This window comes from Siphateles boraxobius, unplaced genomic scaffold (assembly GCF_051911475.1).
Source record: "Siphateles boraxobius isolate OS27281-9 unplaced genomic scaffold, OSU_SipBor_1 2, whole genome shotgun sequence".
Classification (NCBI taxonomy): domain Eukaryota; kingdom Metazoa; phylum Chordata; class Actinopteri; order Cypriniformes; family Leuciscidae; genus Siphateles; species Siphateles boraxobius.
This window is the reverse complement of record NW_027508810.1, coordinates 3,661,912-3,680,000: the sequence shown is the minus strand read 5'-3', so window position 1 is coordinate 3,680,000 and position 18,089 is coordinate 3,661,912. Positions and strand designations below refer to the sequence as shown.

Genomic DNA, 18,089 nt, shown 5'->3' with positions numbered 1-18,089 from the left:
ATCTCTAAATAAAACAATAGTCTAATATTTAAATCTCTGAATAAAACAATACTGACTAATATTTAAATCTCTAAATAAAACAATACTGTCTAATATTTAAATCTCTAAATAAAACAATACTGTCTAATATTTAAATCTCTAAATAAAACAATAGTCTAATATTTAAATCTCTAAATAAAACAATAGTCTAATATTTAAATCTCTGAATAAAACAATACTGACTAATATTTAAATCTCTAAATAAAACAATACTGACTAATATTTAAATCTCTAAATAAAACAATACTGACTAATATTTAAATCTCTAAATAAAACAATAGTCTAATATTTAAATCTCTGAATAAAACAATACTGACTAATATTTAAATCTCTAAATAAAACAATACTGTCTAATATTTAAATCTCTAAATAAAACAATACTGTCTAATATTTAAATCTCTAAATAAAACAATAGTCTAATATTTAAATCTCTAAATAAAACAATAGTCTAATATTTAAATCTCTGAATAAAACAATACTGACTAATATTTAAATCTCTAAATATAACAATACTGTCTAATATTTAAATCTCTAAATAAAACAATACTGACTAATATTTAAATCTCTAAATAAAACAATAGTCTAATATTTAAATCTCTAAATAAAACAATACTGTCTAATATTTAAATCTCTAAATAAAACAATACTGTCTAATATTTAAATCTCTAAATAAAACAATAGTCTAATATTTAAATCTCTAAATAAAACAATAGTCTACTATTTAAATCTCTGAATAAAACAATACTGTCTAATATTTAAATCTCTAAATAAAACAATACTGACTAATATTTAAATCTCTAAATAAAACAATAGTCTAATATTTAAATCTCTAAATAAAACAATACTGTCTACTATTTAAATCTCTGAATAAAACAATACTGACTAATATTTAAATCTCTAAATATAACAATACTGTCTAATATTTAAATCTCTAAATAAAACAATACTGTCTAATATTTAAATCTCTAAATAAAACAATACTGACTACTATTTAAATCTCTAAATAAAACAATAGTCTAATATTTAAATCTCTAAATAAAACAATAGTCTAATATTTAAATCTCTAAATAAAACAATAGTCTAATATTTAAATCTCTAAATAAAACAATAGTCTAATATTTAAATCTCTAAATAAAACAATAGTCTAATATTTAAATCTCTAAATAAAACAATACTGACTAATATTTAAATCTCTAAATAAAACAATACTGTCTAATATTTAAATCTCTAAATAAAACAATACTGTCTAATATTTAAATCTCTGAATAAAACAATACTGTCTAATATTTAAATCTCTGAATAAAACAATACTGACTAATATTTAAATCTCTAAATAAAACAATACTGTCTAATATTTAAATCTCTAAATAAAACAATACTGTCTAATATTTAAATCTCTTAATAAAACAATACTGTCTAATATTTAAATCTCTAAATATAACAATACTGACTAATATTTAAATCTCTAAATAAAACAATACTGTCTAATATTTAAATCTCTAAATAAAACAATACTGACTACTATTTAAATCTCTAAATAAAACAATAGTCTAATATTTAAATCTCTAAATAAAACAATAGTCTAATATTTAAATCTCTAAATAAAACAATAGTCTAATATTTAAATCTCTGAATAAAACAATACTGACTAATATTTAAATCTCTAAATAAAACAATAGTCTAATATTTAAATCTCTAAATAAAACAATACTGTCTAATATTTAAATCTCTAAATAAAACAATACTGACTAATATTTAAATCTCTAAATAAAACAATACTGTCTAATATTTAAATCTCTAAATAAAACAATACTGACTAATATTTAAATCTCTAAATAAAACAATAGTCTAATATTTAAATCTCTAAATAAAACAATACTGACTAATATTTAAATCTCTAAATAAAACAATACTGACTAATATTTAAATCTCTAAATAAAACAATACTGACTAATATTTAAATCTCTGAATAAAACAATACTGACTAATATTTAAATCTCTAAATAAAACAATACTGACTAATATTTAAATCTCTAAATAAAACAATGCTGTCTAATATTTAAATCTCTAAATAAAACAATACTGTCTAATATTTAAATCTCTGAATAAAACAATACTGACTAATATTTAAATCTCTAAATAAAACAATACTGACTAATATTTAAATCTCTGAATAAAACAATACTGACTAATATTTAAATCTCTAAATAAAACAATAGTCTAATATTTAAATCTCTAAATAAAACAATACTGTCTAATATTTAAATCTCTAAATAAAACAATACTGACTAATATTTAAATCTCTAAATAAAACAATAGTCTAATATTTAAATCTCTAAATAAAACAATACTGTCTAATATTTAAATCTCTAAATAAAACAATACTGACTAATATTTAAATCTCTAAATAAAACAATACTGACTAATATTTAAATCTCTAAATAAAACAATACTGACTAATATTTAAATCTCTAAATAAAACAATACTGACTAATATTTAAATCTCTAAATAAAACAATACTGACTAATATTTAAATCTCTAAATAAAACAATACTGACTAATATTTAAATCTCTAAATATAACAATACTGACTAATATTTAAATCTCTAAATAAAACAATACTGACTAATATTTAAATCTCTAAATAAAACAATACTGTCTAATATTTAAATCTCTAAATAAAACAATACTGAATAATATTTAAATCTCTAAATATAACAATACTGTCTAATATTTAAATCTCTAAATAAAACAATACTGACTAATATTTAAATCTCTAAATAAAACAATACTGACTAATATTTAAATCTCTAAATAAAACAATACTGACTAATATTTAAATCTCTAAATAAAACAATACTGAATAATATTTAAATCTATTAAATTAGTGCTGTCAATTGATAAAAGAAATATCAACTAATAATTTGCAAATTTTTCTGTGATTAATCGTACCTAACATTAAAGTTTTTGATATATTTTCATATTGTAATATCACATTTAATCTCCAAATGAATGTAGAAACAACAGTAGTTTATATTTTAAATATTTGTTTAATGGCATGTTTTTATGAAAGAAGGCATCGCGATACCAATACTGCTACTCCTACTCTCTATAAAAGAGATTTTTTTCCCCTCAATTTTAGTCATTAAACATGTATCAGAAATGTATCTTTTATTTCACTTTTTGCATGTGAAAAAAGTGCAAAGTGTTTTAACCAGAGCAGAGAGCAAACGCTTTCAGCCATAGATTTCTCTGAAGAACGCTATGAGATGAAACGTTTGCGCTCTGGTCTTGTTTTCATTTTAACGTAACTGAAACGTTTGCTCTTTTTTTCATTCTGTTTGCTTTTTAGTTTTCATTTTACATAAAGGTTTTTCAATTAAAAAAATATGACCCCTTTGTTCTCTTGAGTATATAATATCTTTGCTGTCTGACTGTTATCTTCTGATATTTTCATTAATGCATCATAGCTTTCATTTTTAGGACATTTGAAACATCCTTGCTAGTTGACGAGTCCATAAGTGATGAACTTCCATATAGTGGTAAGACTGCAACTCTGAAGAAAAGATACCTAGAATTATTCCATGTTTCTGTTCTTCTGTTACATATTGTCTAGTGGTTGTGTGAATGAGTGTCCTCTAGGACAGGGGTTCTCAAACTTTTTGGGGCCAGGGATCCCTTATTGGGTGTAAAATGTTTTTTTTATTACAGAGCTCATAATTATAAGTTAATGTGGGTGGGAGTAATGGACACAATATGCTTGTTTGATTGACGCAAAAGGTCTCCATCTGTAAATATGGACGTTTTAATAATACAGCAACACCAGGTCAAACTTAAGTAGTTTGCGAAATAATGTAAAATACCGGTAAATAAAACTCGTTTACAAACATTATTATATACAAGTATTTTATTCCCTCTTATGTTTATGTTATAATATATATATAAATTATAGTGGCATTCATTAAGGTTATTTTATTCATTAAATTCAGCCTAAACTAATTTATTCAAACTGAAACTGACTACTCTCTCATTCAGCACAAATACAAATGTTTCCATATTCACATGTATTTGGATGCTAAACTTATTTATGATGGCAATATAGAGCTGTGTATTGACACAGGTTTCACGATTCAATTCGATTTCGATTCACAAGCTTGCGATTGGATATCAGTTATTTTGGATATATCAGGATATATATACAGTACATGGAAATTTTTCTCAAGGGAAAATAATCTCTATAATGCTGTAAACTTTACATGGGAGTCAGTTGTTACAACATTAATATTATATTGAAGGTTAAAATTAACAGATTTGTATACAAACACTTAATTCACTCAAGGAAGTTTTTATAATAATAGTTATAATACTAGCTTTACAATTACATAATTATATTTCTACTCCTATTTGTTTTTTGAAATATAAACATTTACATGATGGCTGTCATAAAAAAATTATGGATTTATTCAAACATGCATTATTGAAGAACATAAATTATAATGAATATGTAATATGGTACATATATTTAGCAAAATGCTTTTGATTTTTCTGAGGTAAATGTGACGTAATGTGACAGTTTACAAGCTTTTCCACATTTGAAACACTGGTTGAGCTTACATGAGACATGGATTTCGATAAGTTGTACTGTATCTTTTAATATACCTTCTGATGTTCATTAATGTTTAATTGTTGTAACTGGTATTAAAGTGGAAGAGACGCTTGTCTTGAACTGAGGCGCTACAGGGGATCTGTCACGGCACATTAAACGCCGCCAAAATGGTTTATTTTTTTAATTTCATAATAAAATTGGCATAATTTGAAATCTGAGACTGTTTCATATCAAAAGTGTAAAGACCGCGTGTCTATTGGTGGCGCACCCTGCTTTGAGAACCCCTGATCTAGGTTATGCACTGCTTTAAAACGGCCCCATTTTACGTTTGTTTGTTGATGTTTGTAAAATATCTTCTCATCTCTGTATTTGTCCTCTGCACAGAATACTTTGAATATTTTGCTCCAGACTTCACACTTCACCCAGATGTCAGCACAAGGATAGAAAACCAAAACTCTAGACAAGTATGCATTATTTTACAAACATATATTGTTTGTGTCTACAAACATGTCTTTACATTTACATTTGTCTTGACATACAGTAGGGTCCGAAGGTCTCAGACCACACACACAAACTCTTTATAACCTGGAAATAAACAAGTTGAGGATCTTAATGTAAAACCAATAATAATGAAAGATCAATTAAAAGTGTTTTGGATTCAGATGCAGCACAAGATGATCTTTGGAAGATACTGTACTGATGTCAATAAAATATACAAAAAGAAACAAAGCAAATACTAAACTATTCTCAAATTCATGTGCATTTTTTTAATTAAACTTAAAATTTTTGTATTACATGATATTAATGCATAACAGAAGCATTTCCGCAAGTTTACGTCTGCACTTGAATATTTTCAAGGGCAGGCTTACCCAAATGCAGTTTGTACATGAAAATGATAGTTTATTTAGAGTATTTGTTTGAAACCTCAAATGAATGTTTCGTTGGTGTTCAGGATTTCATTGGTGTTCCTCTAACCAGTGCTTTATCACCTCTTTTTGCAGTATTTGGAGCAGATTCGTCAAACTGTGTTCGAGAACTTGAAGATGTTGAATCATGCGCCGAGTGTTCAGATCCACGACGTTCCCTCTGATTTGCTGAGTTATGAGCGGCCGGATGAGGCAGATCCCGATGAGAGAGGATCAGAAGAGAACTTCTCTAGGTGATTATAAGACCAACACTATTCTCCTAAAGTATTCTGCTCAACAAGGCTGCATTTATTTGAACAAAAATACAGTCATATTGTGAAATATTGTTATTACAATTTAAAATGTAGTTTATCCTGTGATGGCATTTATCCAGTCATTACTTCAGTCTTTAGTGTCACATGATCCTTCAGGACTCATTCTATCAGAAGTCATTCTGATTATTATTAATGTTGAAAACTGCTATGCTGTTTTAATTGTTTCTGAAACAATCCTTCTTTTTTCAGGATTTTCATCTTTGATGAATGGAAAGTTACAGCTTATAGATAATTTATTTAAAAATAGATTTAAAATAAATAAATAAATGTACTTATTTGAAATTGAATTTTTGGGAACAATGTAAAAGTCTTTACTTTCAGTTCAATGCATTCTTGGTGAATACTTTTTTATTTAATTTTTTTATAAAAAAAAACTATAATAATAATAATTGACCCCAAACTTAAACTACCACATTTTGAATAAAAATATTATCATTTTGATCATTTATTTGCAGAAAATTACAACAGTTGTTAGACCTTAAATAATGCAAAGAAAACAAGTTTATATTCATGTTAAAACAACACATTTCCAATGTTTTAACTTGGGAAGAGTTCAGAAATCAATATTTGGTGGAATAACCCTGATTTCCAGTCCCAGCTTTCATGTGTGTTGGCATGTTCTCCATCAGTCGGTCACATGATGTTCGGCACGTTTGCTTTATGCCACTCCTGGTGAAAAGCATCAAGCAGTTTGTCTTTATTTAATGGCTGGTGAAGCTCTTGGTCACGTTTCAGAGGTGTTCAGTGGGTTCAGATCTGGAGATTGAGATGGCCATGACAGGCTCTTGATCTGGTGCTCCTCCATCCTCTACTCCATTGTCCTGGCTGTGTGGATTAGAGCTTTATCCTGCGGGGGAAAAACAATCCTTCCAGTTGGGGAACATTGTCAGAGCAGAAGGAAGACATTTTTCCTCCAGGATAATCTTGTACGTGGCTTGAGTCACGGAAGTGAATCAATCAATCAAAACTAACTTTAGCTGGACAAATAACTTTATTCTAGAACTGCTGTAAAGATAAACAATCTCTGCTACTGTAATTTCCTATTATCTCTGTAAAACTGCTTAAAACAACCTATATTGTAAAAAGCGCTATATAAATGAAGGTGACTTGACTTGACTTGAGTCACACGTCCTTCATAAAGACAGTTTTCAGCTTTGCCCAACACCTGGGTCCTCATGTATAAAACTTTCTGTAGTTTTCATCCTAAAAGTGTGTGTACGCAGAATTATAGAATGTTTATATATTTTTAATGGAAAAAGATGGGCCTTATTTTTGCATTGTAAATTATTTCCTTACTCGGCACATCACTGACAAAAAATATAATGTGCATATCTTACCGTTTCCTTCAAACTCTATCCTCAAATACATGGTATTTTTCATAATATTGGGAAGACCACAAAGAGGTTATAATAAGAGGTTGTACAGTGCGAGTCCTTCGGTGTCTGTCATTACACCAGCTAGGCTATGCTGCTTAGATGGAGTCAAGTGCGCATCATTGATTGTTATTCGCGTGAAAATATTTCGGCTAATTAGAACACAAGTTAAAGTGGAATTAGGCCCATCATGTGCCAAGCTATCCTCGCTGTAGTCAAAACATTATAATACAGCATGCCACAGGAAAGTGTTCAAAAGCATCGCATCCACTACACATATTTCAATTTAAATGAATATAAAAGATAATAGATAATGATTTCATGTGATTTCAGTGCGTAACTCCATTAATGAGAATGGTATATTTCGTCTAAATGTGGAACTGGATCATCATGTTTACTTCAGTACTTCGCTCACTCCAGTAAGAGTGCGTACGCGCAGTCTAGAGTGTCCGTACGGTGCGCACCTAGTCTTTTTTTGTTATTGTTTTTTTTAATCCTGATATGTGCATGGAAAATTGCATACGCAAATTCCAATGGCCTTTTTGTGTGTACACAACATTCCTACATCAGGCCCCTGGTCCTCTAATGGTTAGACGGACACCTGGAGAGTCCTACAGCCCACAGGCTCTCACACACACTGTAGTTTGGTGGAGGATTGGTGATGATCTGGTGCTGCTTCAGGAAGGCTAGAATCGGCCCACATCATGTGACCCGACTGATGGAGAACATGCCAACACACATGGAAGCTGGGATTGGAAATCAGGGTTATTCCACCAAATATTGATTTCTGAACTCTTCCCAAGTTAAAACATGAGTATAGTGTTGTTTAAAAATGAATAGAAACTTGTTTTCTTTGCATTATTTTATTTCCAGCAAATGAATGCTCAAAATTTTAATTACTTGAAATTTTGGAAGAAATGTTGTCAGTAGTTATTAAAATAAGACTTTACAAAAAAAATTTTACTCAAACACATAAATATAAATAGTAAATCCAAAGAAACCTCTAATTTTGCATTGGTCTCTTAATTTTGACACGTCATCTGCTTGACTGCATATTGAATATCCTGAGCAACTCTTGTCTGTTTCCTCACAGGCCTGAAGCTGCGAATGAATTTTATGATGGTGACCATGATAATGATAAAGAAAGTGACGTGGAGATCTGATGAAGAATGGACCTGACTTGGGTCTTTAGCTATGAAGATGTCCATTCCTTGCCATATCTTTAGTACTTACTGCATTGTGATGAGAGTGTGAAAGCCAATTTGAATTGTTTCTCCTTCATGTGCACTGTAACTGTGTAGTTTGCCCTGTGTGGAACTTGTTATCGTCACAACAGTATTTCCATTTTTATCAAAGTTCAGCTATAAAAGGGAACTTCACACTGAGTCCTGTGTACGACAGATACTGCATTTGTATTGAAAAGGATCAGAAATCATGTGATGAATGAGTGTATATCCAAGTGGTTATGATTAACTGAATATTTTTGCCTTGGCTTTTTCATAAATTGTTTATAGAATGTTTCTGTAATAAATCTTTTAGAAAAGAGCCTTTCTAACTTCAACTTCCATCTACACGGTCTAACCTGAAGAACTTCCCGTAATCCTCCTCAATGACAGTAGTTCAGTTGATTATGCAGTTATTTTCATGTTTTTGTATTATCTCATCAGCATTACAGTTTTTTGACTTCATAAAAAAACAACTCAGAGATAAATTTATAGTATTCTCACAAAGAAGTTTACTCAAATGTTCATGTCACATGTATAACACAAATGATATCTGTGTTCTGGACTGTAATCAATATATTTGACCATATCCTTTGTTCTAGTAGCAAAAAATTCCTTCTCAAAACATAACATCATGGTGTACGTCAGTGTATCAGTGACGACGCTGCACACATACTATATTCAGCTTCCACATCTGAGAAACATTACATCAACAACACACATTACAGATGATAAAGAAATCAAGGCATTATTCTAATTTATGTAAAACTGAAAAAAAAAAAAAAAAAAGATACATGTTTCCTTGAATAGGGGGTTCATAAATATGTAGCTTTACATGAAACTGGTCATCATCCATTTTTCTAACCAGGCAAACAGAAATAGAAAGTCATGTGTTGGGATGAGGCTATTGATTCCACTGGAATAGTAAACTTTTTCCAATCATTCCTTGGGAAATATTCAGAGGCACTGGCTAAAGTGAATTTGACTGATAGAAGGAGCAACTACACTAACTGGGTCATTTACAAAGAAATATCCTGCATAATGTCCCAGATGCCCATCTGCAGGAGTCCAGTGCGTGTCTACAGCTCCTCACTCTCGTACAGAGGGGCGGTGTGGCGAGGACGAGGCTCTGTGCTCAACGTGGAAAACTGGCTTACGATGGGAAAGCTTTTCATCGATCTGGCAGGAGGGGCAGTCTTGTTCATTCGAGCTAGAAGAAAATAGGCATTGCTATTCAGGGCTGAGAGACCGCAATAAACTGAAAAAATTCTGGTTAAAAGAAAATAATTCAATATTTCAGTAGATAACATGCTATTCAGTGACATCACTGTCCTGCAGTATTCATCTAAAAATATTTGAAACAACATTTGACTCATTTTAAACATGCAATCTTATGAGATCACATTAAAGGTGCAGTAAGCGATTTCTGAGAGGTGCTGTAAAAAACTGAAATCAACTGCCAAACAATTTTGTGAATTTTTTTGCTAGGTGTTTTCTCAGTGCGTGTGATGAAAAAATACTGTGTTTGTACACAGACCTGTCCGTGTAAATAATAGGAGAAAAAACAGTGGCTTGGACCGAGTACCAAAACAATCTTGTAGCCTATCAGCAGAAGGGGATGTGTCCACTCATGATGGGGGAGAAGAGAGAATAAGCCTATTAGCAGAAGGGGGTGTGTCCACTCATGATGGGGGAGAAGAGAGAATAAGCCTATTAGCAGAAGGGGGTGTGTCCACTCATGATGGGGGAGAAGAGAGAATAAGCCTATTAGCAGAAGGGGGTGTGTCCACTCATGATGAGGGAGGAGAGAGAATAAGCCTATCAGCAAAAGGGTGCATGTCCACTCATGATGAGGCAGGAGAGAGAATAAGCCTATCAGCAGAAGGGGGCGTGTCCACTCCTAATGGGCAGGAGAGAGAATAAGCCTATCAGCAGAAGGGGGCGTGCCCATTCATAATGGAGAGGAGAGAGAATAAGCCTATCAGCAGAAGGGGGCATGTCCACTCATGATGGTGGGAGGAGAGAGAATAAGCCTATCAGCAGAAAGGGGCGTGTCCACTCATGATGGTGGGCAGGAGAGTGAATAAGCCTATCAGCAGAAAGGGGCGTGTCCACTCATGATGGTGGGAGGAGAGAGAATAAGCCTATCAGCAGAAAGGGGCGTGTCCACTCATGATGGTGGGAGGAGAGAGAATAAGCCTATCAGCAGAAAGGGGCGTGTCCACTCATGATGGTGGGAGGAGAGAGAATAAGCCTATCAGCAGAAATGGGCGTGTCCACTCATGATGGTGGGAGGAGAGAGAATAAGCCTATCAGCAGAAAGGGGCGTGTCCACTCATGATGGTGGGAGGAGAGAGAATAAGGCCGTGTGTCCACCAAAGTGTTTTTAGCCGGCTGAAAACGCTGGACGCTCTGCTGAAAACGCCTAGCTGTGGGCGCTTGAGGGCGTTTTGGCAGCGCTGCGTTTTTTCAGTTGAGACGATTCGTTGCTATGATACAGAATATCCGCAGCACAGTTTACTTGTAACTGATTTCGCAGATAATTTTGTTTCATACTAAAAATTAATTTTTCATCTATTTTGTTCGGTTAGCTCGGCTGGTTGATGTCGTTGTACAGAAAGAATGTTGTGACAGTTGGTCGTGTGGTATTTGCCCCGCCCCTCCTCCACTGTGATTGGACGGCTGTGTAAAAAGTGACTGTGATGAGCGCAGCGTTTTACCCAAAGTTGAACATTTTTCAACTCTCGGCGACCAGTAAAAAACGCCGGGCGCTCAGCGCTTGAGCGTTAAATACACGCTCAGCGCCTCGTTACGCTCATGGCGTTTAAAAAACGCGGCGCTCCCATTGAAAACAATTGGAATTTTACGCCAGCTGCGTGAAAAAACGCTTTGGTGACACACGGCCTAAGCCTATCAGCAGTCGGGGGACATCTGTAGAAAGACTGTTGAAAGATGGCTGAGATATTACCAAAGAGGAATAGGTCAGAGGAATATAATTCCTCTTAAAGATGAAAGTTAGTTTGGCTATATGTGGATAAAAAATTGCAGTGAACACCACTTGTGTATTTCCACACTCACGGCCAAAGAAGTACACTTTTAAAAGGAGGGGAACGCAGAAAATGAAGTATAATCCGGCCTTCGTTGATCGCTGCTTGTGTTGCATTTCATGTTTGTTATTTCAGGGCCGGAGCAATGAAGGGAGGGGTGTGTTTCTTATGGGTAGGTGTATGTTTATTTGGGTGTTGATTTCAAATGAAGTTTTATGTAACAAAGTTCAGGTAATCAACCAATCAGCACAAGAGGAAGCCGGTATAAATATAGCCTTCCCTCATCGATGTCCCAGTTTCACAGCATCCCTCCACCACCCCATCACCTCACTCTTGGCTGGTTTTCTATCCCAGTCAAGGAGGGGGAGCACTCTGGGTTTGGGCCAAATTTCCCTTGGAGAGCATGCCAAATAAGCATAAATTTACTATATCTGATTTCATGTACGTGCGAACTCAATATCAAATATCAAGAGTGTTTCTCAGAAATCACTTACTGCGCCTTTAATTGAAAGACAACTTGGAATGTTTGTACTTTTATAAATTAATTTGTCAAACAGGCCTATGTAATATGTGATTAAAATCCTACAAACCTTATGTATTCAAATACTTTTTAACTTTATCAATAAAAAAATGTTTTGCAATGCCAATGCAAAGCGTCTAAGCAAAAGTTCAGAACAAAGCAAAATAATACTCACTCACAAACTTTCGAACAAGTCTCAAGATAAAAAGGTAAATAGAGTACGTGCACTTACTGGCCACATCCAGCCTGGCATTGCATGTGGACATTCCCGCTTCATTAATGGCGGATACAGTGTACCATCCTCCGTCAGACTTCATCACCGGATCGATGATCAGGCACTGCTTTCCTGAACTGTCCTGAGAAAGACTGACAGACCAAACATGCACATGTCAACAGAGACTGCTTTATGAAGCTTTCATCTAAACTATCATTTACTGTACAGACAATTAGGCTAACATTTCATGGAAGAATCTCTAACATTGGGACTTTCTGCAATTCAAATCTATGGGAATGTCTTTTTAAAGTTCAGAATCAGGTCATTGTCTTGATTTCTGTCTGATTTCATTAAATGCTTTCTGAATATATAATTTTTCGTGCTGGAGGAAAATTCAAGAAATATCATAATTCCATGATCTGTTTTGGAGCAGAGTGGAGTGATCTGGTGCCATATATTTGAAGACTGGTAACAAACAATTTCACTGAGAACATGTGTGAAGATCTGTGAAACAAACATAAGTTCACATTTACCATTCCAAAACCTGACTTTCTTTTGTGTGGAACATAAAATAAGTAATTTTGCTGCATATATTGAGTACCATTCAATGTAGGTGAATGGAGATGGTCAGCTTTAAGACGTTATTAACAGATTAAGCACTTGTTCTGACATTTTACTGACATTAAGATGCGCTGTGACAGTTAAGTGGATGTGAATGTAAATGAGATTTGACATTAAAATACTGATTTAAATGTTGTCTTGTTCCTCACACAAAGCTTTAAACTTTAAGAGACTAGGAATCGTGGCACATGAGTCAGATGGACTTCATTTATGGTGCTTTTGTTTTGTCTTTGTACAGTTAAAATAAATTTATAAAATAGTGTTTGTGTTCCACAGATGAAAGAAAGTCATAGGTGTGGAATGACTTAGTGACCAAATGATGACAGAATCTTTTTCATTCTTTGTGTGCATGTTTTCTTTAAGCAATTGTCCCAAAAACACACAAAAATGGATCCAAAATAGTCATTTAAGTGTATAAACTGTCAGACTGTAATGTGTAGTAGCTTAAAAAGGGGTATCAGAAAGAACAGCATTTAATCACAGTAGTCAGGAAATAAATCAACGACCATGCAAATGACAGGTGCAAATAATGTTACCATAGGAACAAATGAGGACATATTCAGAAACGTAGGAAACAGGGCAGGGATACTGTATAGGAATGAAGGGAAACGAAACAGAATATCAAAATAAGTGTCCATAATGGTGACACAGACCTCATTCTCATAGGGTCAATCCTCAGCATTTCCTTGTCTTTCTTCCAGTACAGCTGAGGGGTTGGAGACGCAGTCACCTTACACTCGAACCTGATGCCGTCTCCCTCCAGAGCTCGAGAGTTCCTCATCTTCAGCACAAAAGTGGGAGGACACAACTGTTCGTGAGCTGAGGAGATACAGTCAACAGGTACATGTATTATCACAATCATCATGTCATATAATGTCTGTGGAACGGTGGTCACTAATGTATTGTGTTGCATGTAATTATGTTGTATAAGATGCTATAATTAACTTCTGAAAATCTTTACAGTGATAACAGGCAAATAATGCAACAATGTTTTTTGGCTGTACAGCAGATCTAGGAGAAAATAGTGTCATAGTTCAGCTTAAGTACGGTCAGTGATATTCATTTTCCTTGTAAAAAAAGTTATTAAGTGGTTATTGTTTAATATTCAGGGAAGTTGAAAAGTGGAAAAACAAATCATGATCAAAATGATCAAATATTCCATCATCTGATAAAATGACAGGAAACTGTTTGCCTTGCAAAAGTATTTTTTCCCTTCGATTTTCCCACATTTTTCTTCATGTTGCAACCTGATTCTATAATGCTTTAAATGTATTTTGTTTTTCTTTTCGTTTTTTTATATCAAACTACACTCTATAACCCATAATGACAAAGCAAAAATCTGATTTGTGATAACACTGCAAATTTAGTAAAAAATAATTATATTGCATAAGCATTCAAACCCTTTTCTGTGGCACTTGAAACTTAACAACACGATTGGACATGATTTGGAAAGGCAGTGTTTGCTTTTTAATGAATCTATGAAGTATGCATATTTATGTGAAAAATATAAAGCATTTTAGCATAAGGTTGCAACATGATAATTTGAAATAATGAAATTATATGATATGAATACTTTCACAAGGCACTTTATTTCAAAATAAAAAAAACACTGAAATTACAACACAAGCACACTATTAGAGAAGATATAACTTTACTCTTAATGTTATAAAGGTAAGAAAAGGCTGCTCACCGATCACATCCAAGTGCACGGAGAAGTGGCTCTCTCCAGCACGGTTCTTTGCTACACATTCATATACACCAGCATGATGAATGGTCACGATCTCAATAATGAAGGAGTGGACACTTTTCTCACACACCAGCATCTTATGGTAATCATCAGGTCGGATGGGTTTCCCATCCAGATACCAAGAAATATCTGGGGTTGGCAAACCAACAACCTGCAGGAAAAAAGAAGGAAAAGCTAAATGTTGGTGTACAAATGCTGCGTTCACACCATTTTGTAATGACCGTAGTCTCTAGATGACAATACGTTCTGTTCAGAGCCGTTCATGGTGCAAGTAGGAGATCTCAGAAAATTCCCTTCTTACAAGCTGTAATTATAATCTCTATGAGGACGTGAACGCTTTTTTACAAGCTGAAATCACACGAAAATGATGTTAGATTTATTTTACAATTGTAGTTCTGTTAAAAATGTTCATAAACTCTAGACTCTGTTAGACTCCACCTATCTTTGCATTTATCTTTGTTGCCATCAAAACTTTTCTAATGACAGTCGGTTCCTCCTAAGAGATACAGTCATATAATTCATCCAATCATTCATTTATCCTTCATATATTTTTTCTCAGCACTCTGCCTTCCATCATGTTTTCACAGAAAACCTACGCTGTGTGAAACTTGCTAACTTTGCTTAATGCTGAACGGTATTTACAGCGAGTTTTTCGAATCAAATACGGTTTTAATGATAATTAAAATATGAAACCGAAATACTAACCATCGGGAATTTTTATCATGGTTTATCGTCAAACCGGTAACTGTTTCATCATCCCTACCTTAAAATCAATCCTGCAGAATCGTCCCTCTTCAACAGTAAGATCTTGTGGCACTTGTATAAAACGAGGAGCAAAACACTTCTCTTGGGTGGTCTCTGTACTGTCCCCTCCAGAACGATTTCTTCTGGACCTGCACAAAAAAATGTGGGAACTTAGGGAACCCCTAAAGGGACATAGTGAAAAATATGAGATGGGAAGAAAAAGAATAAGCATTTTGTGTTCCCCGAGAAACTTTGCTTTTCCCCAAGAAACTTTGCGTTCGCTCGCAAAACCTTTACGTTCACTCGAGAAACTTTGCATTCACTCGCAAAACATTTGCATTCACTCGAGAAACTCTGCATTCCCTCGCAAAACCTTTACGTTCACTCGAGAAACTTTGTATTCACCCGCAAAACATTTGCATTCACTCGAGAAACTCTGCATTCACTCGCAAAATTCACTCGAGAAACTCTGCATTCACTCGGAAAACATTTGCATTCACTCGAGAAACTTTGTATTCACCCGCAAAACATTTGCATTCACTCGAGAAACTCTGCATTCACTCGCAAAACCTTTGCATTCACTCGAGAAACTTTGCATTCACTCGCAAAATGTTTTGAGCTCTTTGCGAGCGATCGCAAAGTTTCTTGAAGGAATCCAAAACATTAGTGAGAAAAAGCAAAAGCATTGACAAATCATTTTTCCTCCATCTCATATTTTTTTCCTTCACCATATCCCTTTAGTGGCTCTATAGAAAACAAACTGAATGTAACAGAAATTCAGTTCGGTGGGAGCAATCCAACCGTCTGCATTGACTTTGTATTGCGTGAAGTTGCCTCCTTGTCATTTCTGACTTATAACAAACAAAACAATGTCTAAAAGCTGCTATGTGACAGGGAGTACAGCAAACAAGCTAAAAAAAAACAGAACCAAGTTTTTAAAAGCTGTCAACAACAAAAAACAGTGTTTAAAGGTGCTCTAAGCGATGTCGGGTGACGTCACTTCTTGTTGACCTTCAAGGTATTGTCAAACAAAACGGAGGCTAGCTAGACACTCCCTCCTCCTCATTCGCGCACTAACCCCCCAAACCCCACCCCCTAATCCTTCTTGTCGGTTATTGGCTGGAACAGTTTGTTATGTTTCGTGGTTTTTGTTGCCGTGTATGGAGCCTGGGATGTGCCAAGTAAGACATGTTCCTGGATCAACATATTTTGTTGATCCTGGAACAACATTCCTGTCCCAAAATTTAGTCCTTACCCAATCCCTCCCCCTAAACTAACCCTACCCATAACTTTTCCCTAAAATCAGAGGGAAAAGATAGGTGAATAACACTGATGTTGAAGCACCTTACCCTGGGTCTAAGCCTTAACTTGACATAAACTGTAAACTTGTCCCTCAAATCTGATTGGTTGATCTGAAAGTTGTTCCAGGATCAACAAAGATGTTGATCCAGGAACATGTGGAACTTGGTGAAAGTGTGATTAGGGGACAGGCAGCTAGCGGACAGTGAGGCGATGTTTGCTGTACGTGACATAAAATGTTTTGGCCTAAAAAATGCGTGATATCGCTTAGAGTACCTTTAAGGACACAAAAGTGGATACAGAAAATAAGACTCGAAGCATCAGCTGGAACGAATGGGTACATTGTGGGATCCTGACACTCAGTATGCACTTAAAATACACTACGTGTGCAATAAACATTTTGTCACTGGTAAGCCAAATATTCAAAAGTCAGTTTTATATATTATATTTCTGTTAGCTAAGCTATCATGTCGCCGATTACGTTCCCCTCCAGGGGGCGTAAGTTAGTTCTCAGAATAATATGACATCTTGCGCTCTGTTTCAATTGCCTGTATCCACTTTTGTTTTGATTTTAGGCTCTCCCATCTCTTCTTGCTTTCCTGATCATTTGGGTTCTTTATCCCTAAAGACTAGGAATCATGTAAAGAGTTTAGGGGTGATTATGGACTCATCACTTAACTTTAAGAAACAGATTGGTGCTGTTGTCAAAGGAAGCTTTTTTAACCTGAGATCAATTGCTAAAGTAAAGCATTTTTTATCTAGTGAGGATTTAGAAATTGTAGTTCATTCTTTTATTACATCTAAGCTTGACTACTGCAATTCTTTATATATCGGTCTCCCCCAGACTCTTCTTGTCCGCCTACAGTTAGTGCAGAATGCAGCGGCAAGGCTTTTAATGGGGGTGCGAAAGAGAGAACATATTACTCCGGTACTGCAATCCCTACATTGGCTACCGGTCAAATTTAGGATTGATTTTAAAATTCTCTTGTTTGTTTACAAGGCATTGTCAGGCCTTGCCCCCCAGTACATCAGTGATCTTATAGTTCCTTACTCTCCTTTTAGAGTTCTCAGGTCCTCCGATCAACGACTTTTAAAGGTACCTCGTTGTAATTTAAAATCAAAAGGAGATCGTGCTTTTTCCGTGGTAGGTCCCAAACTTTGGAATAGTCTCCCATTCCATGTGAGGTCAGCTCCATCGATTACAACTTTTAAGTCTTATTTAAAAACGTATTTATTTTCTTTAGCTTTTGAATAAAGTATGTCTGTTTTGTTGTATGACTTCCATGTTATTATTCTGTAAAGCACTTTGGGGCAACGTCTGTTGTTTAAAAAATGTGCTATATAAATAAAGTTGCTTGCTTGCTTGCTTGCTTTTGTCAGAAAGTCAGAAATGACAAAGGAGGCAACTTCATGCA

At 34.1% G+C, this 18,089-nt stretch overlaps 2 protein-coding genes across 4 annotated transcripts in view; one reads left to right on the top strand and one right to left on the bottom strand.

Annotated features, from left to right (window-relative positions):
• hdac3 (histone deacetylase 3) overlaps positions 1-8,802 on the top strand; it is a 17,587-nt gene extending 8,785 nt beyond the window's left edge. The window contains exons 12-15 of the mRNA XM_077235684.1: positions 3,524-3,582; positions 5,031-5,110; positions 5,648-5,805; positions 8,353-8,802. Of these exons, the coding sequence (XP_077091799.1) occupies positions 3,524-3,582; positions 5,031-5,110; positions 5,648-5,805; positions 8,353-8,422 (367 nt within the window). The 3' untranslated portion in view covers positions 8,423-8,802. The remainder of the gene's footprint in view (positions 1-3,523; positions 3,583-5,030; positions 5,111-5,647; positions 5,806-8,352) is intronic.
• Positions 8,803-8,970: 168 nt separating this feature from the next.
• Positions 8,971-18,089, bottom strand: part of myot (myotilin) — a 33,338-nt gene continuing 24,219 nt past the window's right edge. For all 3 annotated transcript variants that reach the window (XM_077235681.1, XM_077235683.1, XM_077235682.1), the window contains exons 13-17: positions 15,395-15,524; positions 14,575-14,782; positions 13,538-13,703; positions 12,282-12,415; positions 8,971-9,692 (exon numbers count right to left, since the gene is read on the bottom strand). In XM_077235681.1, coding sequence (XP_077091796.1) covers positions 9,562-9,692; positions 12,282-12,415; positions 13,538-13,703; positions 14,575-14,782; positions 15,395-15,524 — 769 coding nt within the window. In that variant the 3' untranslated portion in view covers positions 8,971-9,561. The remainder of the gene's footprint in view (positions 9,693-12,281; positions 12,416-13,537; positions 13,704-14,574; positions 14,783-15,394; positions 15,525-18,089) is intronic.